General features: G+C 54.4%; 2 protein-coding genes across 3 annotated transcripts; both read right to left on the bottom strand.

Annotated features, from left to right (window-relative positions):
- Positions 1-886: 886 nt before the first annotated feature.
- Positions 887-1968, bottom strand: TEKTIP1 (tektin bundle interacting protein 1; the record flags this gene model as incomplete). Its single annotated transcript, XM_082076417.1, has 4 exons — positions 887-1029; positions 1113-1238; positions 1419-1654; positions 1895-1968. 4 exons carry the CDS (start codon positions 1966-1968, stop codon positions 887-889), a joined length of 579 nt encoding a protein of 192 aa, XP_081932543.1.
- Positions 1969-2252: 284 nt separating this feature from the next.
- On the bottom strand, positions 2253-23216 carry FZR1 (fizzy and cell division cycle 20 related 1). Of its 2 annotated transcripts, none has more exons than XM_082076430.1 (14): positions 23133-23216; positions 13682-13827; positions 12505-12630; positions 12202-12265; positions 11481-11608; positions 10334-10416; positions 9739-9922; positions 9491-9556; positions 8919-9021; positions 8078-8262; positions 6958-7191; positions 6776-6880; positions 5844-5936; positions 2253-5118 (listed from the first exon to the last, which is right to left on the bottom strand). In XM_082076430.1, exons 2-14 carry the CDS (start codon positions 13748-13750, stop codon positions 5077-5079), a joined length of 1482 nt encoding a protein of 493 aa, XP_081932556.1. In that variant the 5' UTR covers positions 13751-13827; positions 23133-23216; the 3' UTR covers positions 2253-5076. The 2 variants fall into 2 exon arrangements, with proteins under 2 accessions (XP_081932556.1, XP_081932557.1); XM_082076431.1 differs by lacking the exon at positions 23133-23216 and adding an exon at positions 20708-21094.
- Positions 23217-24940: the final 1724 nt, after the last annotated feature.

Here is a 24940-nt window from a genome sequence, read left to right on the forward strand (position 1 = left end):
CAGTGCTTCGGGACACCCTGGGCGCCCATCCCCGCTCCCCAGTGTGACACCGGCAGCCCAGGGTTCCCCACTCCCGCTCGGGCACCCGCACTGGCCCAGCCCTGCGTCCCCAGGGCAGGGGCACAGGTCCCTGTTTGTGCCCAGTGCCCCTGCCCGACAGTGGCCTGTCCCCAGGGCGGTGGCCCTGCTGCTGTCCTCGGGGTACATGGGGCTGCGCCTGCTGGAGCTGGAGCAGCAGCTGGCAGCCGTGGGGCTTAGCCAGACCTCGACCCGTCACAGCAGTGAGTGGGGGGCTGGGGGGCTCTGTCCCCAGCCCGGCAGACAGCCCACCCCCTCCTGCCCTCCCCCAGGTTCAAGACAACATGAGGCCCGCAGGGACCCAGCAGCACCTGGGCAGCAGCCGCAGGCTCAGGGCTGCGCCAGCCTTCCCCACCTCTGGGGGGTCCATCACCAAGTGCCTTCCAGCTCCGCCCCCCCCAACACGTCCAGGGAGCCCACGCAGGCTGTGGGGCTCCATCTCGCTCCCCCGTTTCCCCCCAGGAGCAGCTCTCGGGGTGAAGAGAAGGGCAGAGGGGCTGGCTGGGCTCGGGCACCCACCGTCCCCCTCCCCACCCCAGAAGGGACAGGCAGAGGGGGCCCAGTGTCAGGACAAAGGGACAAAGCTATTTTATCAATAAAGATGTGACACCCCAGTTCTGGGGACACTCGAGGCGGGCGGGCCTGTGCTTCCCCTGCTCTGAGGACACACGGGTTCCTTGTTTGTTGGGACAGGGGTGCTGGGTTGGGGCTCAGTGACCAGCAGCGCCCTGGACGGGCACCAACCCCTCCCTCCTCCGCCCCCCCGCTCCCCAGGAACAGGCCGGGCTGGCAGCAGGACCAGCAGCGTTTACTGGCGGGTGGACGGCTGGTGGTGGAGGAGGCTCCAGGTGCTGATGTCCTGGGTGGTGGTGGGGGGGCGGCAGAAGGAGAGTGTGGGGACGTAGCCCGAGCTGCCCCCCAGCACCTGAGGGTCGTGGCTGCGGGTGACAACTGGGAGGCAGAGGGGCAGGGGGTGAGGGGGGCGCAGCCGGGGGCCCCAGAGCCCCGCAGCCAGCCGGGCCCCCCGCTCTTACCGTACTCCTTGCCCAGGACGGGCCTCTCCTGCCACAGGAAAGCTCCCCAGCGGGTGCAGCGTCCCGGGTACTCGGCGGGGACAATGGGGTCCCACCAGGCCACCTCCCGCAGGCGCTGGGCGTAAACTGGGGGGGAAGCACAGCGGGGGGAGCACCCAAAGCAGCCCAAGTGGCTTGAGCTCAACCCCACCCTGGGCTGGTTGAGGGGCCCTGGGGCTTCCCACCCACCCCCCAAAGGTGGGGAAACGGAGGCACCGAGAGCCCCTTGCCCCCCTGCGCCATCCCTCCCCCAGCCCAGATCCGCACCTGGGGGCAGGGGGTCCCGCTCCCGGCCCAGGCGCTGGGCCCGTGGCCAGCGGCGCTGCGCGATGCTGGAGTCCAGGCTGTACCAGGGATCCACCACGCGCTCCTCGTCGCCGCCGCTCAGCCCCGTGGGCCAGGTCTGCCCCGCCGCGTCCCAGCCCATGGGGGAGGTTTTCCAGCGCACGGCCTGCTGCAGCACGGGGCCCCGGCGCGGCCCCCACAGCGTCAGGTACTGGTCGCTGCGGGTGGGAAGGAGCTGTCAGGGCTGCCAAGTCCTCACCAACAGCCCCCCAGGGCCAGGGATGCGCCCGGGGGGGGTACAGGGCTGCACGGCACTGGGGGGGGCCCTTAAAGGCCAGAAATGGGCTCCCATACAGATCCTCCCCAGGGAAACTGAGGCACAGCCAGGCGGCCACAGCACAGGGTTCCAGCTCCTGGGGAAGGGGCAGCAGCTTCTCCTCCCCGGGCGAGGGTCCCACCTGTAGAGGGGCAGCGGGACCCACGCCTCAAGGGTGCCCCGCGGGACCCAGGGTCTGTCCTCCCCCGGCTCCATGGCCGCGCTCCCTCCGGCCCCTGGAACTGGGGCTGGAATGGGCACCTGGCAACCGCCCCACACCAACGGGGAGTTCCGGGGGGCTGCGACAGGGCAGGGACACCTGGAGAGGGGGACAGAGCGGGGGGGATGCACCTTCCCAGCACCAGGGAAGCAAAGAGGAGCGGGCAGGAGCAACAAACCTGCGGTGAGAAAGCAGGTGCCTCCAGCGCCAGGGGCAGCTGCTGCGGGGCCCCCGGGGACTCACGCACCACTCACCTTGCCGAGGAAAAGCCCAGGAGACATAAATTCACAACTTGTTTAATGCCAGTTAAATTGCTTTAACATGGAAAAGTTACAATGCCTTTTTTTTTTTTTTTTTTTAACCAACATATGATGCTTCATATATAACAACGCCACGAGGTCGCAGACTTTACCACACAAACTCTGGGAGGACCCTTTGCTCAACCCGCCCGCGCGGTTCAGCACTTCCAGACCACACAGCGCACACACGAGCCGGCACCAGCCTCCTGTCCCCCCAAACCGCCACAGCAGCCCCAGCGCCGGCCTGAGGGAGACCCGCACAGCCCCGGGGCCGGCGCCGCCGTCCGGGAGCTCAGAATAAGGGGAAGGAGCCTGTGCCGCGCTTTACCAGCAAAGTTCATCACGACGGCTCCTTCTTGCCGCGCTCGTGAGCCAACCAGCTCGGCTGTGGACGGGCCGCGGGCTGGACATCACCAGCCCGCCCCGCGGGTGAGGAGAGAGTCGGGGTGACCGACCCGTGCCCGAGGCAGCTCCAGCGTGAGAAAAGTGAGAGACGTGGTTTGTGAAAGTCCCCGGCTGGGGAGAGGGTGCGATGGGCAGAGGGAGAGCAGCAAGCACCGAGCTGTGGCACCCGCCACACGGGGCTCCCCCAGGGACCGGGACCGTGCGTGGGGTGAGCAGCAAAGCCGTCCCGCTGCCCCCAGCAGCGCCGCGCTCGCCCCGCTCGCCGCCCGGCTCCCTCCACCCGCTCCAGTGTGGGCACAAACCCGTGTGAAAGCACCGCACGGCTGGGACCTCGCGTCCCACACCTCAACCACCACATTCTTCCTTGAGGAGAAAGCGGCATCTCCTGGGGGTCTGAATGTCGGGATTCAGGCAGGAGACAATCCACCACAGACAAGAAAATCCCCACCCGCCCCCAGCCCTGGTGAGAACAGCCCCGTCCCGGCTCCGCTGCCCGACGGGGCGATGTCAGCCAGGACAGACGCCCGTGACAGACCGCAGCTTGCTCAGCTCGTCCTTCAATTCAAACCCGCGAGTGAACTCCATCACCTGACGGAACTCTAACACCTCAGTGCTCTGCAGTGTCCTCGCAACGCTCAGGTTCAGCGGTGACGGTGAGTGCAACAAGCAGCCAGGAGGGGGCTGGGAGCCCACCGGGTGATTTTGACACCGAGCCCCACGCGGCCAGAACTACAATAAAGTTGTGTGGAACTGGCGCTTCAGAAATTACATTGAAATTACATTTCAGAGGCAGGTGATGCTGGTGAGAGGATGGGCTGCCAGCGGGGACTCGGCAGCGCCAGCCTGGCGAGCTCCCGGCACACCAGCTCCTCCCAGCGCCACCGGTACCTGCGACAGGCAGAACTGGCACCGGCGGAGCGGCACACGCGGCACGGCGGCGGTAACGCGGCACCTCGCAGCCCGGCTCACCCGGAGGGTACTGGTGGCACTGGGGAAAGGCAGTTGTGTTCCTACAACCGGCCCTCGGTCTGGCTTCAGGGAAAGGAGGAAAAGGGCAAAGAGAGAAAAGCGTCGCCTGTGCGCTCTGCAGAGAACGGGTCAAGCTCTATATACACGGCCAGGAAAAGCCCACGGAGCGCAGGAAGCAGCAGGCGCGTCCAGGAGTGGGCACAGCGGGGCGAGCGTGGGCACGGGACAGAACGCGCTGCGGCCAAACAGCTTCTCTTTAAATTAAAAGCAACACATACACACAAGTGCTTTGCATCGCATCCCATGGCACTCAGCACGCAAGCAGGCACTCTCACCATCGAACTTAAAGAAACAAACCAACCCCCAACAAACCAAAACCAAACATCAACAGGGCCCTGGCTCTGATGTGGAGACTGAAAATCAACGCTCCCTCCTTGCTTTAGAGAAAGAGCCCCCGCGCTCGCTCCGACACGCTGTCCCCCCTTCCAGAAAACACATCCACCTGCTTGTGTGGTTTCTCAAACACATCTCAACCGCTTTTGTCCCGGGGAGGAGCCCAGGGCCACCAGCCCGCCCCAAACGCACCCGGAGCTCCGCACGCACGGCGCTCGGGCTCTTCGTTCTTTCCAAGCCATTGTTTCTCCTCTCCGTTAATAAAGATCAGTCCAGAACATGCAACAGCGACTTCAGAACTTTCTGAACGCGCTCCCTCCGAGGTGGAGCCTCTTCAAGTCTCCTCCCAAGTTTAGAGCCCCAAAAATGTATGTTTGAAGGCAGCTGTCAAACATGCCAACAAAATCAAGCTGTCTTAGGGGAATGATTGTATCGAGTACTACAGTACCTAGTGAAAAACAAAAAGGAAAATAAGCATTTCTCCAGTTTCTTCGTGTAATGGGGACGGCAGGCTGTAAACAATGCCCTTGGATGACCAGAGAGGCCGAGGCCCGGCCTGGAGTCCAGCCCCTCACACCAGTTGTATCCCACAAGTCTGGCTGGTCCTGCCCGCAGAGCCGTCCCCCAGCACCGAGGGACAAGCAGCACATGGAACCTTCCCACAGAGCCAAGGACACGCGCGTCTCTCCCAGGAGGGGAAAACACAGCAGCTGGGACGGCCTCGGTCCGGTCGCAATGGTCCACGTCACGCGTTTGCTCCAGTACAAGGGTTGGAGGATGCTGGTTTAACGTTTCTCTTTTACCCCTTTCCCTTTATGCAGGATGAATCCGTAAACCTTTGGCAGCTCCCTCCCCCATCCCAAATACTGCTGAGCGTGGTTCGCAAGCATGTGTTTAATGAGCATCCGCTGGGTCCGTCCTCCAGCCCCTCCGGCACTCGCTCCCTCTGGCTGGTGGTCCGGGGTTCCATGCACACCAAGGTGGTGGTCTGATCCTGGTATGCCAGGCTGTTGTCTCCTGGGGCGCAGCGCGGGGGGTTTATCGTATCCTGGTGAAGAGGTTGAGAACGGATACCGACTCCTGCCAAGAGAGGAGAAAGCAGGTGCTGAGCGCTCCACGGCTGCGCTGCAGCATCGCCCCATGGGCTGGGTTTTTTAACAACTGCTAATCCGCCGAGCTGTCTGTAGCTCAGGGTTCCCAAAGTCCAACACCATAAATGTGCCCTTTCTTTTCTCCAGTGGGTAACAAGGAGCACAGCAGGCAGCCCCGTGGGAAGCTGCACCCTGAGCCGCTGGAAACCTGGGGACACCCAGCAGTGCCCAGCGCCAGCTCCCGCATCGGGATCTCTGTGCCGCTCTCCGCTGCCCCACCTGACGCGCCAAAAGGCTCTCAGAGCACCTGGGACAACCCGCTCTGGTGACAGCGAGTTGGCAGCGGCAGCATCCACGAGCCTGTTTCCAGCTGAGCCACCACGTTCAGCAGTTTGGGGACAGATGTCTCCAAAGGCCGGGCAGGTCCCAGCAGTGTCCTTGCTCGGGGTCAGCCCGGGGACACGCTGCGTTCAGAGCTCGGTACCAGCCAGAAGGACCTGCTGTCACACTGCCTTGGGCAACCTTTTATTCCATGTGATGATTACAAATCCCTTTCTATCTCAGCAAGTTTAACCCTTCCCTGCATTCTGCGTTCAGTCTGCAGGATACGGTGAAGATCAGAGGCAAGGCAGCAGAACAGAGCAAACCTGGACTGAATTCACCCCAAAGGCTGAGCTCCTGCATGGCCGCAGCCGCCCACAGCGCCGCCCTTACCTTCGTTGAGCGAGTTTTACTGAAGACGTTCCAGAAGCGCAAGGTCTCATCTCCAGCTCCTGTAACTATGGCCTCCCCATCAGGGGACATTGCCTACGGCCAAGAGAAAACAACCTTTAGCACCTGTTACATTTTTGAGGTTGAAAACAAATCTTCATTGGAATGCAGAAGAGATATTGAACTCTCCTTCCTACTTGGCTGGTGGTGGGAAACCAAACAGCCACCTCTGCTTTCATGTGTCTTACTCAGTCTCAGTGGGTGCCAATTCCAGCGTTTGCATCTCACTTTTGCAACTATGGAACACATGGGTGGAACTATCATAAAAAGGATTCCTGCGTTAAGAAATCCAAGCTGTTTGTAATTGAGGCTATTCCTCCCCAGATTATAAATACATGTTAGGGCAGGAAGCGTGATACAACTGGCATTTGCCAGCTCTACTGGTCACTTACGTTGGAATCTACCTCACAAAACAGTATCAGCGTAATTATCCTCTCTGTTATGAACCCACTGAGAGCCCTAAGTAACAGGAACAAAGCAGGTACGAGATCAGCGTGGATTAACCACACCAAACATTTTAATGACAAATTAGGAGGACTGAAAGCATCAAATTCTTCCCCTGCTGGCAGCCACCCGTGAAAAAATGCACAAGTCTTAAGGGAACAAGAAGAGATGCTTGTGCTTCCTCAGAAGAGTTTTGGCAGGCTTTTTATTCATTAATCAAGCCTCACATTTCCATAGCAGCAAATCAAAGTATCCCTTGCAGGCAAAGAAACCAGATACAGAGAGTTTTTCATTGCTTGCAGGGCAGCATTCACATCTCCACCCAGACGCCAGGCAGCTCTCGGTGCCACTGGCACCGCGGCCCTGGGGCTCACGCGTGTGCAGCCAAACAAGCAGCTACGGAAGTTTTTGGAGACATGGCCATCGCTTACCAGATATAAGACTCGGTACGAGTGCCCCGTTAGCTTTGCTACTTGAGTTAACGAGGGGTATTTCCAGACGAGAATCTGGTTCTGCGAGTATCCGTGGGTACTCACCTGCAAGGGGAGAGGGAAACATTCATAACATTTCCTGATACGAGAGAGCTCAGCAGCAGGACCGCGTGGGCACTTACGAGCTCGTTGGCGTGTTTGGACCAGGCCAGGTTGCACACTTGCGAGCCGGTGTCGATGCACTGCAGGGGCTGCCCGGTGAGCGTGTTCCAGAAGCGGATGCAGCGGTCGGCTGTCCCGCCGCCCGAGGCGAGGAGCCCGTGCTGGTGCGGAGACCAGGCGATGGCTTTGACCGCCGCAAGATGCTCAGTGTACTGCTGGACGGGGCTCAGGCTGGAGTGATTCCAGACGAGGAGCTGGCAGAGAGGAGAGACGGGATCAAACTCACGCTGCAGGCATGTGGCCGCAACACCCACAAGCCACGACGTCGCGCCGGGACTGACGAGGGTGGTTGGCCAACAAGCAGATTTCCCACAGCGCTGCCTGGGCACATGTGTCTCCGCTCTGCGCTTGCAGCCCCGAGGCCGGTCCCACCCTGCGCCACGCTCAACCGCGGAGCCGCTGCACCACCAGGAAGCCAACAGTCCTTAAGCTGAACTTGGGAAGCCAAAGATACAGTGTCACTGACCATGAACTCAACCCCCTTTCTCTTTATGGCTGTATTATTCCTGAACACATTCAGAAATATGCTCAAGTTCATTAGAAGGTACTCTGAGCAGGAGGAACTCTTTACAACCGTGCTGTCACACAGACGCTGGGCAAATTCACTGCCTAGCAACCCGCTCCACAGGGCTCTGAACGCTGCTCCTCCATAACAGATGCTTCTTCCATATGGTGCTCAGGGAAGTACAAGCCTGCATTATAGGTATTTTGAACTTATGTAGCTCTAAACTCTGTTTCCTTCTTCATACATAAACATTATTGCAACAAACTTGACTATACGCTATCTAAACAAAGTCAGGAAGTACAGCTTAGCAGTAGCTTGGTTGAACTCAAACCCCTGAGTCAAGCTACAGATTTAATTAGCCAAATACGGAAGGAAAATTAAATTTGCCTTTTAAATTTTATTAGCGAGAGGAGACTGAGTAGAAGCCTAGCATGATTTCTGTCTGGGCACAGTCCAACAACTGAAACAAAACCCTTTTCAGAGAGGATGAATATCCTTAAAGAAAGGGGGTCTGACGCTTCCTCGTGAAGATGTAGCGACGCTGAGCCTCACGTGACGCCTCGGAAGCGCTGTACCTTGTTATCGTTCCCTCCGGAGGCCAGCAGCTGGTGGTCTGTGGACCATTTGAGCCCACAGACCTCCTGCCTGTGGCCCTGGAGCCGCCGCTCGGACTGCAGGGGCGGGGTGCGGATGTCCCGCTGGAGGATCATCCTGTCCCGGCTCCCAGAAGACAGCTGGTCCGCGTTCCACGCCAAGGCACCTGCAGCACAGCGGAGCGGAAAGTCACGTTGGGGAGGATGCGGGAGCGGGCGGGCAGAGCACACCCACCACAGTGGCCAGGGTTTAAAAAATACAAAGGGAAAAGAGCCCAAACCACAACCAGTGCTCACAGACCGCCACTGCCTGAAGTCCTAGAATAGTGCACAGAAAAGATTAACCTGCACAAACTTACTGAAGGTGTCACTAATCCCATTTCACAGCACAGGAAAACACAGAAATAGAACTCAGAGGGTGCCTTGACTTCCCAAGTGTAACTCCAGTGTTCAGATTCACAATGTCTCTGAGCAACAAAAACAGTCGCTGCAGAACAAGGGAACTGGAAATCTCCGTAAAGCAGCCTGTCTGCAGGGCTGAAACCGGCAGCCGGTGGCAGCGAGAGACCACGTAACCAAACCTAAAATGCCTCAGACGTGGAGGAAACACCTGCTGCAATACTCAAACAGCACCGCACCCAAGAGGAGAACACCACGATTACTACATGATAATATTTTGAAGACTGCTCAAGACATAGCGGGGGTTAAATGCCAATTCTGGTACTTTTGGGGTTTGCTATTTCTAGCAGATCCCTCGCTTACAAGGAAAAGTTCAGTCACGAAGAAACGAAACGCGTGAAACCTCTGCGTCCCGCCTCCTTACCCACTCTGGCTGTGTGCCCCTCCAGCATGGAGAGCTTCTTTCCCGCAGCCGCATCCCAGATCTGCACAAAGCCCTTGTGAGTGCCAACTGCTACCAGGTTCCCCTAGACAAAGAGAACACCACGATCAGTAACGCCATAAGTAAAGGCAGACAGGAAACGAAAGCTAGAAGCTGATGAAAAGACTCGATAAATCCCACAAGATGGAAAGTATCCAGAATTCTTCCATCTTGCATCTTTTCCCTACTGAGAGGGCCGAGCAGCCTGGCTGGAATATGTTCATTGTCACATTTTATTGTCAAGAGCGGGAAAAGGAAAGTCTCTCTTTCTCCCTTCCGCACCTCTTAGCAAATGGCTCCAGAACCTCAGGGGACAGGATGTTGCTCTCTATCTCCTCTCATTTAGCTGAGAAAAATAGTGCGGACAGGAAAGCACAACCGGTTTGTGATGCATACGGAGAGTTTGGGGAAATACAGGAAAATAACCCAAGGAGTTAAAACCTGTGAGGAAGAGCTACATGGCTACAGTGACAGCGCCTGAACTCGCCTGTCATTGGTGACAATGTTATACTGACCCGCTCCGACCAGCCCACAGACGTTACAGAATCTCCTTCCACAGAGAGATCGCACAGTCGGGTTACCTTGAAAGTAGGACAGGATGGAATAAGAAACAGTCGTTATTGTCACACCAAACTATTGGCTGTCTCAGACACTTTGGGACAGAGCATCGCAAGTGCCGAATCCCCACACAGCACGTCCCACAGCTCTGAAAGACACCAACACCAACAGGTACTTTGCTCTCCAGACACCGAGGATCGTTTACCTGGCTGGTACAAGCGCTCCACAGGTAAACACAAGTCCCAAGGCCAACACTGAGGACGTTAAGAGAGGACCAGTCCACCAGGTTCAGGTAGAAGTCGTCCTGCAGCTCTGGGGCATCCAGCACTTTGAAAGGAATCTTGGAGATTTTCCGCGTTGGTTTTCGAGGTGATCTTAACAGCTTCTGACTGTTTACGAAAACAGATAGAAAAACAACTACAGGATCTTACACATTGGAGCAGATGGCAGACAGATGTAGCCACTCTTTAAAGCATGCCTGCATGCCTATGGAAAAGCACAAAGAGGCTGCTAAATTCTTTCCAGCAGGTAAGACTGGAAGGAATTAGGTTCTGCTTCTATAAAGGAGCTAGGGAGCAAAAAGCTAAACTGACTACTGAAAGCTGGCCAAGGCATATTAAGTATCTATAGGCAGGCTGGGCACCTGCAGAAATTCTTAGAACTTGACTGTCCCTACTTATCTCACCAGATTTCCAAAAGCAATTCACAATTTTGGGTGCCTTAGGAAGAAGCCCTAGAGAACCCCACAGGGCCCTCTGTCCCAAGCCTCCCGTTCCCGCAGTCTGCAGAGTCAGCGTTACCTTTTGTTGCTGACAGGAGACAGGGAATACGGTGAGACCTCGTTGCCATCATCTGGACTAGAGCGCTTTGTGCTGAGCGAATACTGTATAAAGAAAAGACATCTGGTGAGAATCGGGCATGCCCAAGGCCTAGGGGATCGCTCCCAACACACGCTGGTGTCCGATGCCTTGCTAACTCCAAAACCCAGGCAGATTTTCCAGACTTTTCAGTTCCTCCCTTTCCCAGGTGCTCTGTAACCATACGAAAAAATTAATCTCCACTAAAGTCCAAAAGCTTGGTTTGGTCATTACTACGCTGTTCAAAACCCCTTGGTTCCAGCTCAGCTTCCCTGCCAGTACACAAATAGGAAGCGTATAGCTGGCTGCAGATATCACAGTATCACACAGTATCACAGTATGTTTGGGATTGGAAGGGACCTCAAAAGATCATCCAGTCCAATCCCCCTGCTGGAGCAGGAACGCCCAGGTGAGGTCGCACAGGAACATGTCCAGGCGGGTTGGAATGTCTGCAGAGAAGGAGACTCCACAACCCCCCTGGGCAGCCTGTTCCAGTGCTCCATCACCCTCACTGAGAAGAAGTTTTTTCTCAAATTTAAGTGGAACCTCTTGTGTTCCAGCTTGATCCCATTACCCCTTGTCCTATCATTGTTTGCCACCCAGAAGAGCCTGGCTCCATCCTCATGGCACTCACCCTTTATATATTTATAAACATTAATAAGGTCACCCCTCGGTCTCCTCTTCTCCAAACTAAAGAGACTCAGCTCCCTCAGCCTTTCTTCATAAGGGAGGTGCTCCACTCCCTTAATCATCTTTGTTGCCCTACGCTGGACCCTCTCCAGCAGTTCCCTGTCCTGCTGGAACTGAGGGGCCACAACTGGACACAATGTTCCAGATGTGGTCTCACCAGGGTGGAGTAGAGGGGAAGGAGAACCTCTCTCGATCTACTAACCATCCCCCTTCTAATACACCCCAGGATGCCATTGGAGATATTTATGTTCTTTTTACGAGCCACCAAATTTTGTTCTCAACAGCTTATCTTAGGCCACAACACCGTCTCGCGTGCACTACAGCTCAGCAGAACCGTGTGCTTTGTTCAGTGATGCGCACGTGCCACCTCCATTGGTTTAATGCAAAGTAACCCACTTACAGTGAAGAGTGACTTCTTCTCTGGGGTGGATGGCTGCAGCCTCCTGTCTTCTGTCTGTGGGTCTTGCACTTTCTCAATCCCCGCTCCTAAGAGTTCGTTCTTCAGCAAGGCAGAGTAGGCAAGGCCATCTGCAAACCCAGACAAGCGCTCAGGCAGAGAATTCAGAAGCAGCAAACAGGTCTGCAGGGGGTGGCAGGACCAAAGCTGTACATTCACAGGGCCTCTTCATAAGCCTGGGTCCTCAGTTTGGAACTGAGATTAGCACCCTCCCTCCACTTTATCAGGGAAGTGCTTCTGTGGCACAATAAATCAAGGGATACAAATAGCCTCTTGCTACCCAGACATTCATCAGAAGCCTGTTGAGGTGATCTGGTTTTCACTCTCATGATGTGGGTCTCTTCTCCCAGGCATCAGCAATAGGACAAGGGGCCATGGGCTTAAACTCTGCCAGGGGAAATTGAGGCTGGAGATTAGAAAGAAATTCTTTACAGAGAGAGTGGTCAGGCATTGGAATGGTTGCCCAGGGAGGTGCTGGACTCGCCATGCCTGGAGATTTTTAAACTGAGATTGGCCATGGCACTTAGTGCCATGATCTAGTAAACGGACTAGAGTTGGACCAAGGGTTGGACTCGATGATCTCTGAGGGCTTTTCCAACCCGGTCGATTCTGTGATTCTGTGAATTTCCTAGAACACCAGCGCACAAGTGGTAGGCGGTCTCACCTTTGCCATTGTCTGATGTAGCGTCCTTTGCTTTTCTGTTCTGACTTGGTGATTTTTCATTTTCCTGAAATGGAGAAACACGCTATCACCATACAGAGACTTCACGATACACAGTGGAAATAACAACAAAAGCTCCTGGACCACAGGGGCAGCCTGTTTGAAGACAAGCATTCACAGGAACTCCTCGGGGGCAGCAGAAGACCATGGTGCAGCAGATAAACAGAGCGATTATGCCGGCCAAACCAAAACGCTCCATTTCCTCACTTCCAAGACTGAGCTACAGGAAAGGGGAGCAAAACTTACATTTATTCTGTGGAAGTTGATGCTCCAGTTGGCCCCAGCTCTTGAGGGAATGAATCTGTCACCATGCTTGCTAGGAGAAGACATTGGAGAATTGGAAGGTGTCAGGGTTCTCCTCATCTCTGATACCTGAATAGAAGAATAAAAGACATTCACAAGAACAAGTGCTGATCACAGCAGGGTTCTGCGAAACATCAATGAAGTCTTGCTAAAGCTGAATATGCCTAAGTAGAAGAGCCAAGCATTAGTTTATCCCCTTAGCAGAAAAAAAGTAAACCAGAGTCCAACTGTCACAGGAACTTCTATCAAAAGAAGCAATTAAACAGCCTCCTCTCTCTGCTCCTTCGCACGCTGACCTTGTCAAAACGAATGCATGGAAGGCTGGAGGGGGGCAGACTGCTTGCAGGGTGAGCAGCAGATCCCTCAGCTGTACTCACATGGTTTTTCATAGAATAATTCATGTTGGAAAGGACCCCAGCTCAGAACAGGGCTAATTTCCAAGCTACATTGAAGGTCACAGCCTCATCCCACTGAGTTTTCGGCAACTCCAGGGACAATGACCCCACAAGTTCCCAGTTGTGGTGTTTGGATGCCCTCACTGTGAACAATTTTTCCCCAATATCTAACTGGAATTCCTCCTGTTGCAGCTCGTGTCCATTGCCTCTAATCCTTCCACTGTGTACCTCTGGGGAGAGACCGAGTCCATTTCCTCCATAACCACAAACAATTTCATCCCTCCCAAGCCTCATCTTCTCCAGGCCAAGCAACAGGTCTGAGCATCTTCCTGCTCCAGCCCCCATCATCTCGGTGGCCTCCAGCCTTGCTCTATCTCCTCAAGGCCTATGGTCCGCTGGTTTGTTTGCCCCTAAGTTTTTCCATTCCACATGTACTTACCGAGACTATTTAGTTAAAAGTGATTACAGAGCCACATAAAAATATCTTAACTCCTTTTCGCAACCTGAACAGAGTTTATATATTCAAAAGCTTTGTTGAAGTCGAGCTATTTGGTTATTTGTAGAACAGCTCAGGAACTCACACCTGCTCACAGCCCAACACAAGACTCCAGTTTGCTTCCAAGAGGTCCCATATCCTTCAAAAGCTCAAGTGAAAACAGCCACAGGCAACACAGGCAACTTAATACTCAGACTAAGACAGTTTAGCACGGTCTGTTGGTACTTACACAAGGCATCGTGTTTTCATTCTGTATGTTGATTTGGCGCAGGAGACGTCTCTCGTAATCCTGGTCCATGGTGGAAAGAAGAGGGACTGGGGAGCTCAGAAGGCTCAGGAATTTATGTTCATTAAGTCCAACCAGTAATTAGTCCGCTGCAACACACAGGGGGAGAAAAACACTGATAAACACCCCTCCACAGAGAAGCCGCCTCTTCAGAATCTCCTAAAGTGCTTTCAAGTTGAGACCTTTTTTTCCAGCCCAGAGCACTGGTACCAAACTGGCGTGATACAGCGCAGGGCTGCTCGCAGAGGCGCTTTGCTGCATTCCTGCCCTCGCTCGCTCGCTCTCAAGCATCTTGTGTCTGACAGGACCCCAGAGCAGCCACCTCAACCAGAGCAGAGACCGTGACACCAGAAACCAGAGCAGTTCGGCAAAGCCGCCCCCAGACCAGCCCCCCGGCAGCAGCTCCCCCAGCGCGGGCGCTCGGAGCCGCGTTCGAAGGATCGCAGACGTTCAGTGTCACACGCCGCAGGAACACAGGCAGCGATGGAGCAGGTACCCCTGGGCTAATGTTACCTGCCTGATGCCCACACTGTCCCAAATATTCCTCTTGGCCAGCACAACGCCAGCTCTCCTATGCCTACGCAGTCTGTAAGCAACAGTAAGCATCTTTAAGTGCATGTTTTAGGAGAGGGCAGCTTCATAGCCTGGATTTGGCTGGCTAAACTACAACATCCATCAATAAAAGAGTGAGCTAACGCTTCTGCAGGGATGTGGAGTCCCAGCCCGTCTCCGAGCTCTGAAGGGCACAGACCAGCATCGTCAAGTTGCGCCAGGGGAGGTTGAGGTTGGATCTGGGAACAATTTCTTCCCCAAAGGGCTGTGGGGCATTGGAACAGGCTGCCCAGGGCAGTGCTGGAGTCACCATCCCTGGAGGGCTGGACAGACAGACGATGTTCTCAGGACATGGGGCAGTGCTGGACTTGGAAATGTCGGGTTAATGGTTGGACTCTACGATCTTAAAGGTCTTTTCCAACCTAAATGATTCCGTGATTCCACTCGTGCCCGGCCCCGACTCACACACACCTCGTGCTTTGTCCACAGCTCACGGTGACACAAAAATGTCAGCACGGAGGAGACGTGCCAAGTTGGTCTTTCCACCAAGATAAATATCTCCAGAGGGAAAAATGGAATCTAACACGCACGCCACACAAAAAAATCCCCACAATACACAGGCATCTGGAAGCTGTGCAGAATGGAAAGGGATTTTCATTCGCCGTTATTGTATAAACACTTACAGCATCTGGCCGGCATCCCAGCTGCACAAATGGAGTTGCCTCAAGATACAAACTTGTGGCAGAATGCGGGCGGCAGTGCACACAGAGGGCTGGGGACGCGCTGCCACGTCCAGCGCTGGCACAAGCCACCTCCGGCTCCCTCCGGGTCCGGAAGGGTTTGCTGCGAAGAGGTTTCCTTACCTCCAAGAGCAGAACACATACTCAAGGTTTACCAGGAAAAACTGGAGGCAAGTTCCCAAGCAGAGAGGGGCACAGCAGCACAAGCTGTAATCCAGCGAGACGTGACCAAGTATGACAATATTCTCTGCTGTTAGCCTGCAGTCAAGATCAAGCACACACCTGTGGACTAGCCGGCTGTCAGCCAGCACAGCTCCTTTCCTCGCACCTGAGCCGTCAGTTAGTGCTGAGACTTGGGCTTCTTACAAACGCGGGGACGCAGAGGCCTTTTCTTCCCTGCCGTTAACAAGCCAACTCCGCCCTGGTGAGACCACACCTGGAATATTGTGTCCAGTTCTGGGCCCCTCAGTTCCAGCAGGACAGGGAACTGCTGGAGAGGGTCCAGCACAGGGCAACAAAGATGATTAAGGGAGTGGAACATCTCCCTTATGAAGAAAGGCTGAGGGAGCTGGGGCTCTTTAGTTTGGAGAAGAGGAGACTGAGGGGGGACCTTATTAATGTTTATAAATATATAAAGGGTGAGTGACACGAGGATGGAGCCAGGCTCTTCTCGGTGGCAAACAATGATAGGACAAGGGGTAATGGGATCAAGCTGGAACACAAGAGGTTCCACTTAAATCTGAGAAGAAACTTCTTCTCAGTGAGGGTGACGGACACTGGAACAGGCTGCCCAGGGGGGTTGTGGAGTCTCCTTCTCTGCAGACATTCAAAACCCACCTGGACATGTTCCTGTGCGACCTCACCTGGGCGTTCCTGCTCCAGCAGGGGGATTGGACTGGATGATCTTTTGAGGTCCCTTCCAATCCCAAACATACTGTGATACTGTAATACTTTTCCAGGAGCATCCCCAAAGCAGACGGTGCCGAGCGGATCCTGGGCACACCTGCTCACCTCTGCCGCCTCCTCCTCCTCCACGCTTTTCCTTTTCTCATTTAATACATTTCTCCCATATGTTCTTTCAGACGCAAAACTGGAGAAAGCTGCCAAATCTCACAGTAATCAGCTTCCAGCAAATGAAGAGTCAGAGATGGCAGCATTGTGACAGAAAAGTCAGGAGAATCTGAGGTGTTATTAATGCAGGAGGTTAAAAGAATACAGCGTATCCCACATCAAACACTCTCCCTCCTCCTGCAGTTTACTCACCACTGTCCTTATCTACCCATGATCTTCCAAATCTACCAAGAGGTTAACAGGACCTCTCAAACCAGGCATTTCAGGAAAATGCCTTTCTCCCACACTCCTTTTTCAATTATTTTTGAACACCATGAATAAGAGAGATCAGGTTGTGGAGCCCACAGGAGGAGCACGATCCGCTGGGAAGGGTCCTCCGAAAACAGCTCCGGGGGCTCGTGAGAGATCCAGGTCCAGTTACAGAGTTACCGTTAATTCTGATGTGAAACATTCACCTTCAGAGCTTTGCACAAATTTCAACTACAACTCCTAATCACAAACGCAGCATCCACAGAGCAAACAACACAACATGGCAGCAATACTAAGAAGACCCAAACAACTTTTTCAGGCTTTAGATGCTTCAAAATAAAGCATCGACAGAACATGAATTGTATTTGAATTACCAAGACATCCTCTGTCCCCTGTCAAAATTTGGAAATATGTTCAGTTTCTACAATTCAAAGTTCTCCTGCCTTTGGTATTGTCGGAGTGTCTCACATTTAACACAATTATCTTTCAGTTTTAAGAAGGGCAAAGTGATTTATAGACCAAGAAGGGGTCAGGACCTGTCCAGCTCCCGCTCTGCTCGGATGGGCCGGGGCTCGAACCCTTCCTGAACAACCAAATAGGCACAGGCTGCCCCTCAAACAACAGAGAACCCACTTTGCCAAAAACTGCACTCATGTCCCTGCCAACCCCGGCTCATGAAACACCGATCCATACTGAGCAATGCAACAAACAAAACCAACCAACATTTCAGTGTTTGAACACGTTAAGGCAGGATCAATTAAAAACAACAAAGCGCACTTGTTCAGCACCGTCACTTTACCGAGAAGTATTTTTCTTAAAATAATGTGAACTGCGATAAAATCCGGCCCATTCAAAGACAGGACATCAAGTGCATGAAGGGAATAAAGTCAGTCAGGGTACAAATTCTTCCCTGGGAACCAAAAAACTCCACCAAAACCTCACCTTTCTATTCCAAGCATAACCTAACACAGGGAGCTCCTCAAGATCTTTCATTTCTTCAATGAAAAGAGAACATGCTGCTCCCAGCCCTCCCGGCCAAGCCTTTCTTACCCACTCGGGGGAAATGGAGAACCCACCGCTTCCCACAGACAAATTCAGAGTCACCCAAACCCAAAGATGTTCTCTTCTCTTGGGGCCTGTAGTTACAGGAACAGCTTTTGAGGTAAAACCACGTCATTACTCAGGTGCTGAACAAGTACAAGCTCTCAGAAAGAACCCTGTGCTTTCCCACGTGGAAAAAGATGGAGTGAAAAGCACTTAGTCCTCTAAGCCACGTGCAGGGTTTGGAATCGAACCCGGACGTGCTGCTTCCACAAAGCCCAAGTTCTCATTTTCCAATGTTCTACCCAAAACCCATGGCCAGGCAACACCTGCAGACCAACACGCTAAAGATCTCAGCTGGCTGCAGCAAAGGCGTCCATCCGTCTGTCTGTCTGTCTGCCCCATGTGCAACCCCTGTCCCGTGTGGCTCACCCGGGTGACAGAAAACTAACCAGGGGCCGGAGGGCAGAGGTTTTTCAGCTGGTTTAGTAAGCAGCACCTCAACCTGGAATATTGTAAAAGCGTTTCCAGGAATAGATTCTTCTATTTCTCACACTTTTGAACACATTGTAAGGAAAAAAATAAAGTGAAAACATGGCATTTTTTGCTGTGTAATAGTCAAGGCTGTTACAAACGCATCAGGACATGAGGGCAGACGGTGAAAGGCAGCCAGACCCTCTGCTCTGGCCAGCCTGGAGCAGAGCTCGTCCACACGTAACCCAGCGGAGCAGAGTTTACAGAATCCCAGAATGGACTGGGTTGGAAAAGCCCTCAGAGATCATCCAGTCCAACCCTTGGTCCAACTCCAGCCCATTGACTAGATCACGGCACTAAGTGCCATGGCCAATCTCAGTTTCAAAACCTCCAGGGCCGCTGAGTCCAGCACCTCCCTGGGCAGCCATTCCAATCCTGACCACTCTCTCTGCACAGAATTGCTTTCTCATCTCCAGCCTCAATTTCCCCTGGCAGAGTTGAAGCCCATGGCCCCTTGTCCTATTGCTGATGCCTGGGAGAAGAGCCCAATCCCCCCCTGGCTAGAACTGCCCTTCAGGTAGTTCTGGAGAGTGCTGAGCTCAGCTCTAAGCCTCCTCTTCTCCAGACTGAACAAGCCCAGCTCCCTCAGCCTCTCCCCATGGGTCTTGTGTTCAAGTCCCTTCCCCAGTCTTGTTGCTCTTCTCTGGACCCGCTCCAGCACTTCAATCTCTTTCCTGAGCTGAGGGGCCCAGAACTGAACACAATACTCCAGGTGTGGCCTCCCCAATGCAGAGCACAGGGGAAGGACCATGCCAAACTACCAATCCATTTAAGTAACCAGCCCCCTCAAAAACAGCAATACAAAAACCTAGAGCCTCCTGTAAGTTCTTCAATATTTACCTTTTTAAAGCTACAAGTACGTGCTTATCCAGCGATTTACTAACCGACGAGTGTGAAAAGCATTTATAAAATGCACCATATACAAAAGTAACCCCTATATAATACAATGGGAGCAGGTGAAACTTTATTTCAAAGCTAAATATAAACTTTGTTGCCGCTCACTCAAAGCTTGTTCACAGGGCCAGACCACCCCCCCAGCAGGGACAGTGCTATGGTGACAGATTCCACCCTTAAACCAAGGCTGCAGAGATTCAATACTCCACCACCAAACCGAGACGCTGCGTTACTGCAAGAACCACCGAGTGGCATCACTGTATTTTAGAGTGTAACACGCAGGTGGCCACTGAAGATCCTGCAAAAACCCCCCCTTTCCAAAGCACCCTGCAAACCAGCACCTCCCGCTCCAGGAACGCGCGGACTCCTTCATACGCTCACTGCAGCTCTAGAACGCCCTTCTTCCAAAAATACCAACTTCTCAGTGAGCAGCAATAGGCGCGAACTGAATTTAAGTTGGATTTGAAAGGTAAAGCGGCTCAAAGGCAGAGCCAAGACGGTGTCTTCATCTCCTGTCTGCACTCGCCCCCCTGGTCATCACAGGAACGTGAGAAGCGCGAGATGCTGCGGTTGCACCCGGAGCTCGAAGCTCGGGAGACACGTGGCGGGGGCGGGAAACGTCACCCTGTGATTCAGATCGCAGGTGACAAACCTTTGGACTTCCTGCAGCTCACCACGTCTCCACCTGCGCTCACCGAACAGCTCCGAGACTCCCCGCAGCCATTTGGGGGCTTCTGAAGCCAATTTCAGGCTGTGCGGCTCCCCTTCCAAAGCAAAGTGCAGTGCTAGCAAGACAGAGGGACCCTGAGCAGCGAACCGCGGGGCAGCAGCGCTATTTGGACCCTCAGGCAGGAAGCCTGTGCAAGCCAAGGATGAGGAACTGAGCACAGAGAGCAGAAACTCAGGGCACGGACTCTCACATGAGAGCAGAAACTCAGGGTCGTAACGCTATCAGGAAACAGCAAAATCTGTGTCTTTGGAAGAGCCTTTACTAAAAATAAACACCCCCTCCACTAATAAATCTTCTCAGTACAGCATTACAGGCCCCAAAGTTTTTCAGTAGGATTTTCATACACAAAATAGTTGTTCATTCGAGGAGAACGCCGCGGGAAGTGTAGCAACAACATCACTATTGCTGCCTCTTTTAAATGGATGCTGCTCAGGTATCGCCATCGCTTTCAGGAGAGATTTTTTTCCTAAATCACCTTCTCTCCACAACCGGCAGAAAACCAGGGAAGCTGACAGAGCCGAGTCTCAAGAGACAAACGCATTTTCAGCTGTTCAGCTCCAGACTCATATACAAGTCACGGCAGAGCTCAGGATGCCAGAGCCGCAGCCCCGAGCTGAGCGGTTACCAAGTTTGCTTCGGCCAGCTTTTAATAAGTTAGGAGAACGGTAGGTTTGTTACTTTACCTTCCTAGACGCCGTTTTTGTTCAATACACACCTCACTGCAGCGTACAGCCTGCTAGGAGCACAGGGTTTATCTAAGCAGACATGACACCCATGTACTCAGCAGGGGATTTCTCAGAAAACCATCACCATTAAAACCCTTTTTATTGCCCGCGGGTAGTGATTATTTCACCTTTTCACTGTGCTGCTCCATAAATAAGGGGGCCACACCTGCTCCCAAGAAATCTGAAATGAAGTACAAAGTCTCCAGCAGTGTGGGAAGCCACATGCTGGGAAATACAGAGTGTGCAAGCCCGACGTGTGTTCGGTGAGGGGTCACCCTGCGGGCCAAAGGCAAACTCTAATTAACAGAAAGTCTCAGGAGAGGTTCATCTGTTGTGAAAGCAAAACAAACAAGATGCAGCAGAACACAAAACAAAACAACAAAACAAAACAACTGCTCTCCAATTTGAGAGATGCAATAATTAGCAAAGGTACCTGGGTTACGCAGCATTAGAACACCGGATCATTTCTGGCTGTTACGCAGACTTGGTTCAGGCTCTGAAGGCTGAGTTAAAGATCAGGTTCTGCTCTGACAGATTGCGCTTGAGAAATACCAAGCGCTGAACAAGTTCTGCTGCTGTTTGCTCGGCAGCTCCTGCGGGTGTCAGGGACGGGTTCCTGCCGGCTGTGCCGTCACGCTCGGGCAGAGCGGGCACAGAACACTCGCTGCAGAACAATCATACGCTGGGGAAGGAGCTGGGTACTGGACAACGAGAGGAGATGCAATAACCTCGCTGTGTTCTGCTCTGAGATTCCACCTCAGTCCATGAGGCAGCCGGACGGATCCGCCAGGACACGGTGACCGCTCCTGACTCACACGGCACAGGGAGCGATCGAAAAGCCACCCGGTTCCTGCACCGAGCTGCCCCAGGACCCCACGGCCCTGCAGAACTGCAGCTGGGGAGGCACAGGGCGAGTCACCGCAACAGCGTATCTGTCCCCATTGTCACCCCATGGCAGCTTTCCCCACAAAACCACATGTTTCGGACAAGTCACTGGACAGACGGGAGCGACAGATGTTCTGCTTTCGGATGCTCATCAAGCAGCATACGACGGTACGCATTTGGGGGATTACCTACAAGATATTCACTTTTTTTTTCTTCTTTTCCTGCATACTACAAGGTGTTTAGTAAGAAGGAAATGAGGACAGGCGGTGTGAAGTACTTGGACCTTAGGGGTACAGGGCCTAAGGGTGGAATTTTTCCATTCTAGACTCAAAAAGGACTTAGGAGAGAAGCACGAGAGAAAGGCCACTGTATGCATTTTGTAACATGGCACAGAACCTTCAGGGCTTTCGGTTTGGGGTTTTTTTAGTAGTTTATAAGCTTTGTCTGAGCATGGCAAATTTTCCTCAAGCTACCAACTTTAATAACATTCAGTTTCCCTTCAGAAACAAAAAAAATTGCACAGAATACAGTTGCCTGATTATCTTACACACCAAAACAGAGCACGATCAGCTAAGAGCACCAGCTCTACACAAAAGGTCTGCTTTATCAGAGCTCTGATCAGAAGTCAGCGCACTGAAAACCAGGACTAAAAACTCACCAGCAACCCTGCCCATGGAGCTTTCCTGAGAAGGACAAGCGCTTCACAAGTTTGCTTTATCATTACACTTAAGCTACTGAAGGTGCAGCAGTGCACCTGGTCAACCCACAAAAGAAGGTCATGGAATTGAGAAAATGAAGCAGCTTCAGCCAACAGACCCAGAAAATTCTGCTTCTGTAGTAAGAATAATGATCATAACAATCAGTCTTTAATATGAGATGATGTGGCCAGGAGCAGAGCTGCTCTGTGAAGAACCTTCAGCACAAACACGGGGCCAGCATCACTAAACACATCAACTCAGGAAGAAGCAGCACTTCATAAGAAAATGAGCACAACGCCTTCAAGAGAGCTACAAATCAAGGAAAAAAAGCCTAAGACACCTTCGATGGATAACTTCAAGCTGACCTAACCTGACCGCGCTCCCATGACTCCTCCAGTAGAACGTTCTCCCTCGCCGCTGTGGAGATGCTCAGTTCGGACTTTACGACCTCGAGCCTGTAACTGAATGTGCGCACTGCTTCCATTTGCGAAATGTCAACAACACATGAAAAAAACCCCAAAACTAATGCAAGACACAGTGATATTAAGCTCCCCCAGAGCCCCAAAAGCCATGGGACGGACAATGGCACATCACCAAGCTGTGCTGCACATAAGTGGCTGCTTATGAAAGCTTCTGTTGCCACTTGGTAGCTCCCTTTAGTGCTACAGACCGCAGCACAAAAATCTCGGCTACCACGCACGGTATCAATTCGATCAAGACACTAAGAAGTGGCAAAGCAGCTGAGCCAGCCCCTGGCTGCCATCACACCTTTCCAGAGCAGCTCAGGGTGCGCTGACTGGATAAAGGAGCTACGGCCAGAGCCTCCAGGGCTTCGGACAGACACAGGGACAGAACCGGCGGCATCACGTCCGTTAAGAAACGTGTCTGATGCGAAGGGCGCTGGTGCACACGGGCTGCGCGGCGGCTGTGCCGGTACCGGGGCCCCGGCTGCGGTTCGAGCAGAGGTCAGGGCCCGCCCCGCCAGGGCTGCCGAAGCCCCGCAGGCCCGGGAGCGCTGACCCGCCCGAGCCAGCACCCCCAGCGGTGTCCGCGGGGGGACGGCGGCCCCAGCCGGCTCCGAGCGCCGCCGGGCAACGGCTGCGCCAGCCCCGCAGCTGGGCCCGCCCCGCCCGGCCCCTCCACCGGCCGGCCCAGCCCGGCCCGGCCGCGGCCCACAGCCCCGCGCCCCCGGGGAAAAGGGCAGGGGCCGGCAGGGACCGGGCGCAGCCCGGCGCAGCGCAGCCGAGCCCCGCGGTGCCACCGGCCCCGCCGTACCTGCCGCCCGGCGGCCCGGCCCCGCTCCGCCTCCTCCTGTCAGTCTCCGCCGACCCCAGCGCTTCCCAATATGGCGGCTGCCCCGGCCCGCCGGCCCCGCCCCCGCGCGCGGCACGACGGGAGCCGCCCGCCCCCCCGTTCAAATCAATACAGGAAGCGCAGCGCGCGGCGCCATGGCAACGGCCGCGGGCCGGGGCCGTGACGTCATCTCGCAGCACACTGACGTCATGGCGCCCTTGGCCAGTACCGGCTGGGAGGACTCGCTCTGCGGAGAGAGATCTGGGGGTCTGCTCAGTGCCAAGTTTAATATGAGACAACAGTGTCCCTGGCAGCCGAGAGGGACCCGTGTCCCGGTGCACCCAGCACGGCCAGCCGGGCAGGGGGGACTGTCCCGGTCTGCTCTGCGCTGGGCGGCCTCACCTGCAGCATTCACTGTGTGCAGGGCTGGGGACACGGGAGAAAAGGAGATAAAGCTACTGGAGAGTGTCCAGAGGAGGAACACGAAGCTGCTGAAGGTTTGGAGGGGAAGCCGGATGAGCAGCGGCTGCAGTCACAGAATCCCAGAATGTCAGGGACTGAAAGGGAAAGCTCATCCAGTGCAATCCCCCCATGGAGCAGGAACACCCAGATGAGGTTACACAGGAAGGTGTCCAGGCGGGTTGGAATGTCTGCAGAGAAGGAGACTCCACAACCCCCTGGGCAGCCTGGGCCAGGCTCTGCCACCCTCACCCCAACAAGTTTCTTCTCAAATTTAAATGGAACCTCCTGTGTTCCAGTTTGCACCCATTGCCCCTTGTCCTGTCACTGGTTGTCACCCAGAAGAGCCTGGCTCCATCCTCCTGACACTCCCCCTTTCCATATTGATCCCCAGGAATGAGTCCCCCCTCAGTCTCCTCTTGTCCAGCTCCAGAGCCCCAGCTCCCTCAGCCTTTCCTCACACGGGAGATGCTCCACTCCCTTCAGCATCTTGGTGGCTGCGCTGGACTCTCTGCAGCAGTTCCCTGTCCTGCTGGAACTGAGGGGCCACAACTGGACACAATATTCCAGGTGTGCTCTCCCCAGGGCAGAGCAGAGGGGCAGGAGAACCTCTCTGACCTACTGACCACCCCCTTCTAACCCACCCCAGGTACCATTGGCTTCCTGGCCACAAGGGCCCAGTGCTGGCTCATGCTCACCCTGCTGTCCCCAGGACCCCCAGGTCCCTTTCCCCTACGCTGCTCTCTAATAGGTCATTCCCCAACTTGCACTGAACCTGGGGTTGTTCCTGCCCAGATTCAAGACTCTACACTTGCCCTTGTTCTATTTCATTACATTTTTCCCTGCCCAGCTCTCCAGCCTGTCCAGGTCTCTGATGGCAGCACAGCTTCCAGTGTCAGCCACTCCTCCCAGCTCGGTGTCACCAGCAAACTTGCTGACAGTCGCTCTATTCCCTCGTCCAAATCATTGATGAATATATTGAATAATCCCGGCCCCAGTGTTCAAGAAGAGACTGGACACCGTCCTCAGACACACGGGGTGACCTGTGGGGTGTCCTGTGCAGGGACAGCAGTTGGAACCAATGATCCTGTGGGTCCTTCCACCTCAGGACGTTCTGTGATGCTGTGAGCAGCTCCCCCAGGCCATTCCTGACACCTGCAGGTGTCCAGCCAGCCGCCCTGCTGGGCCCCCTCCCCTGGCGGCTGGGCTGGCTCTGGCTGGGCTGGTGGGTCGAAGGAGGCAGAGGATTCCTCTATGCACATGGTGTCTGTCCGTGATGCTCCGGCACTCTCATAACCCAGCACCGGTGTCCCACCGACAGCCCGCCCTGC

This window comes from Streptopelia decaocto, assembly GCF_964273445.1.
Source record: "Streptopelia decaocto genome assembly, contig: SUPER_24_unloc_1, whole genome shotgun sequence".
NCBI lineage: Eukaryota > Metazoa > Chordata > Aves > Columbiformes > Columbidae > Streptopelia > Streptopelia decaocto.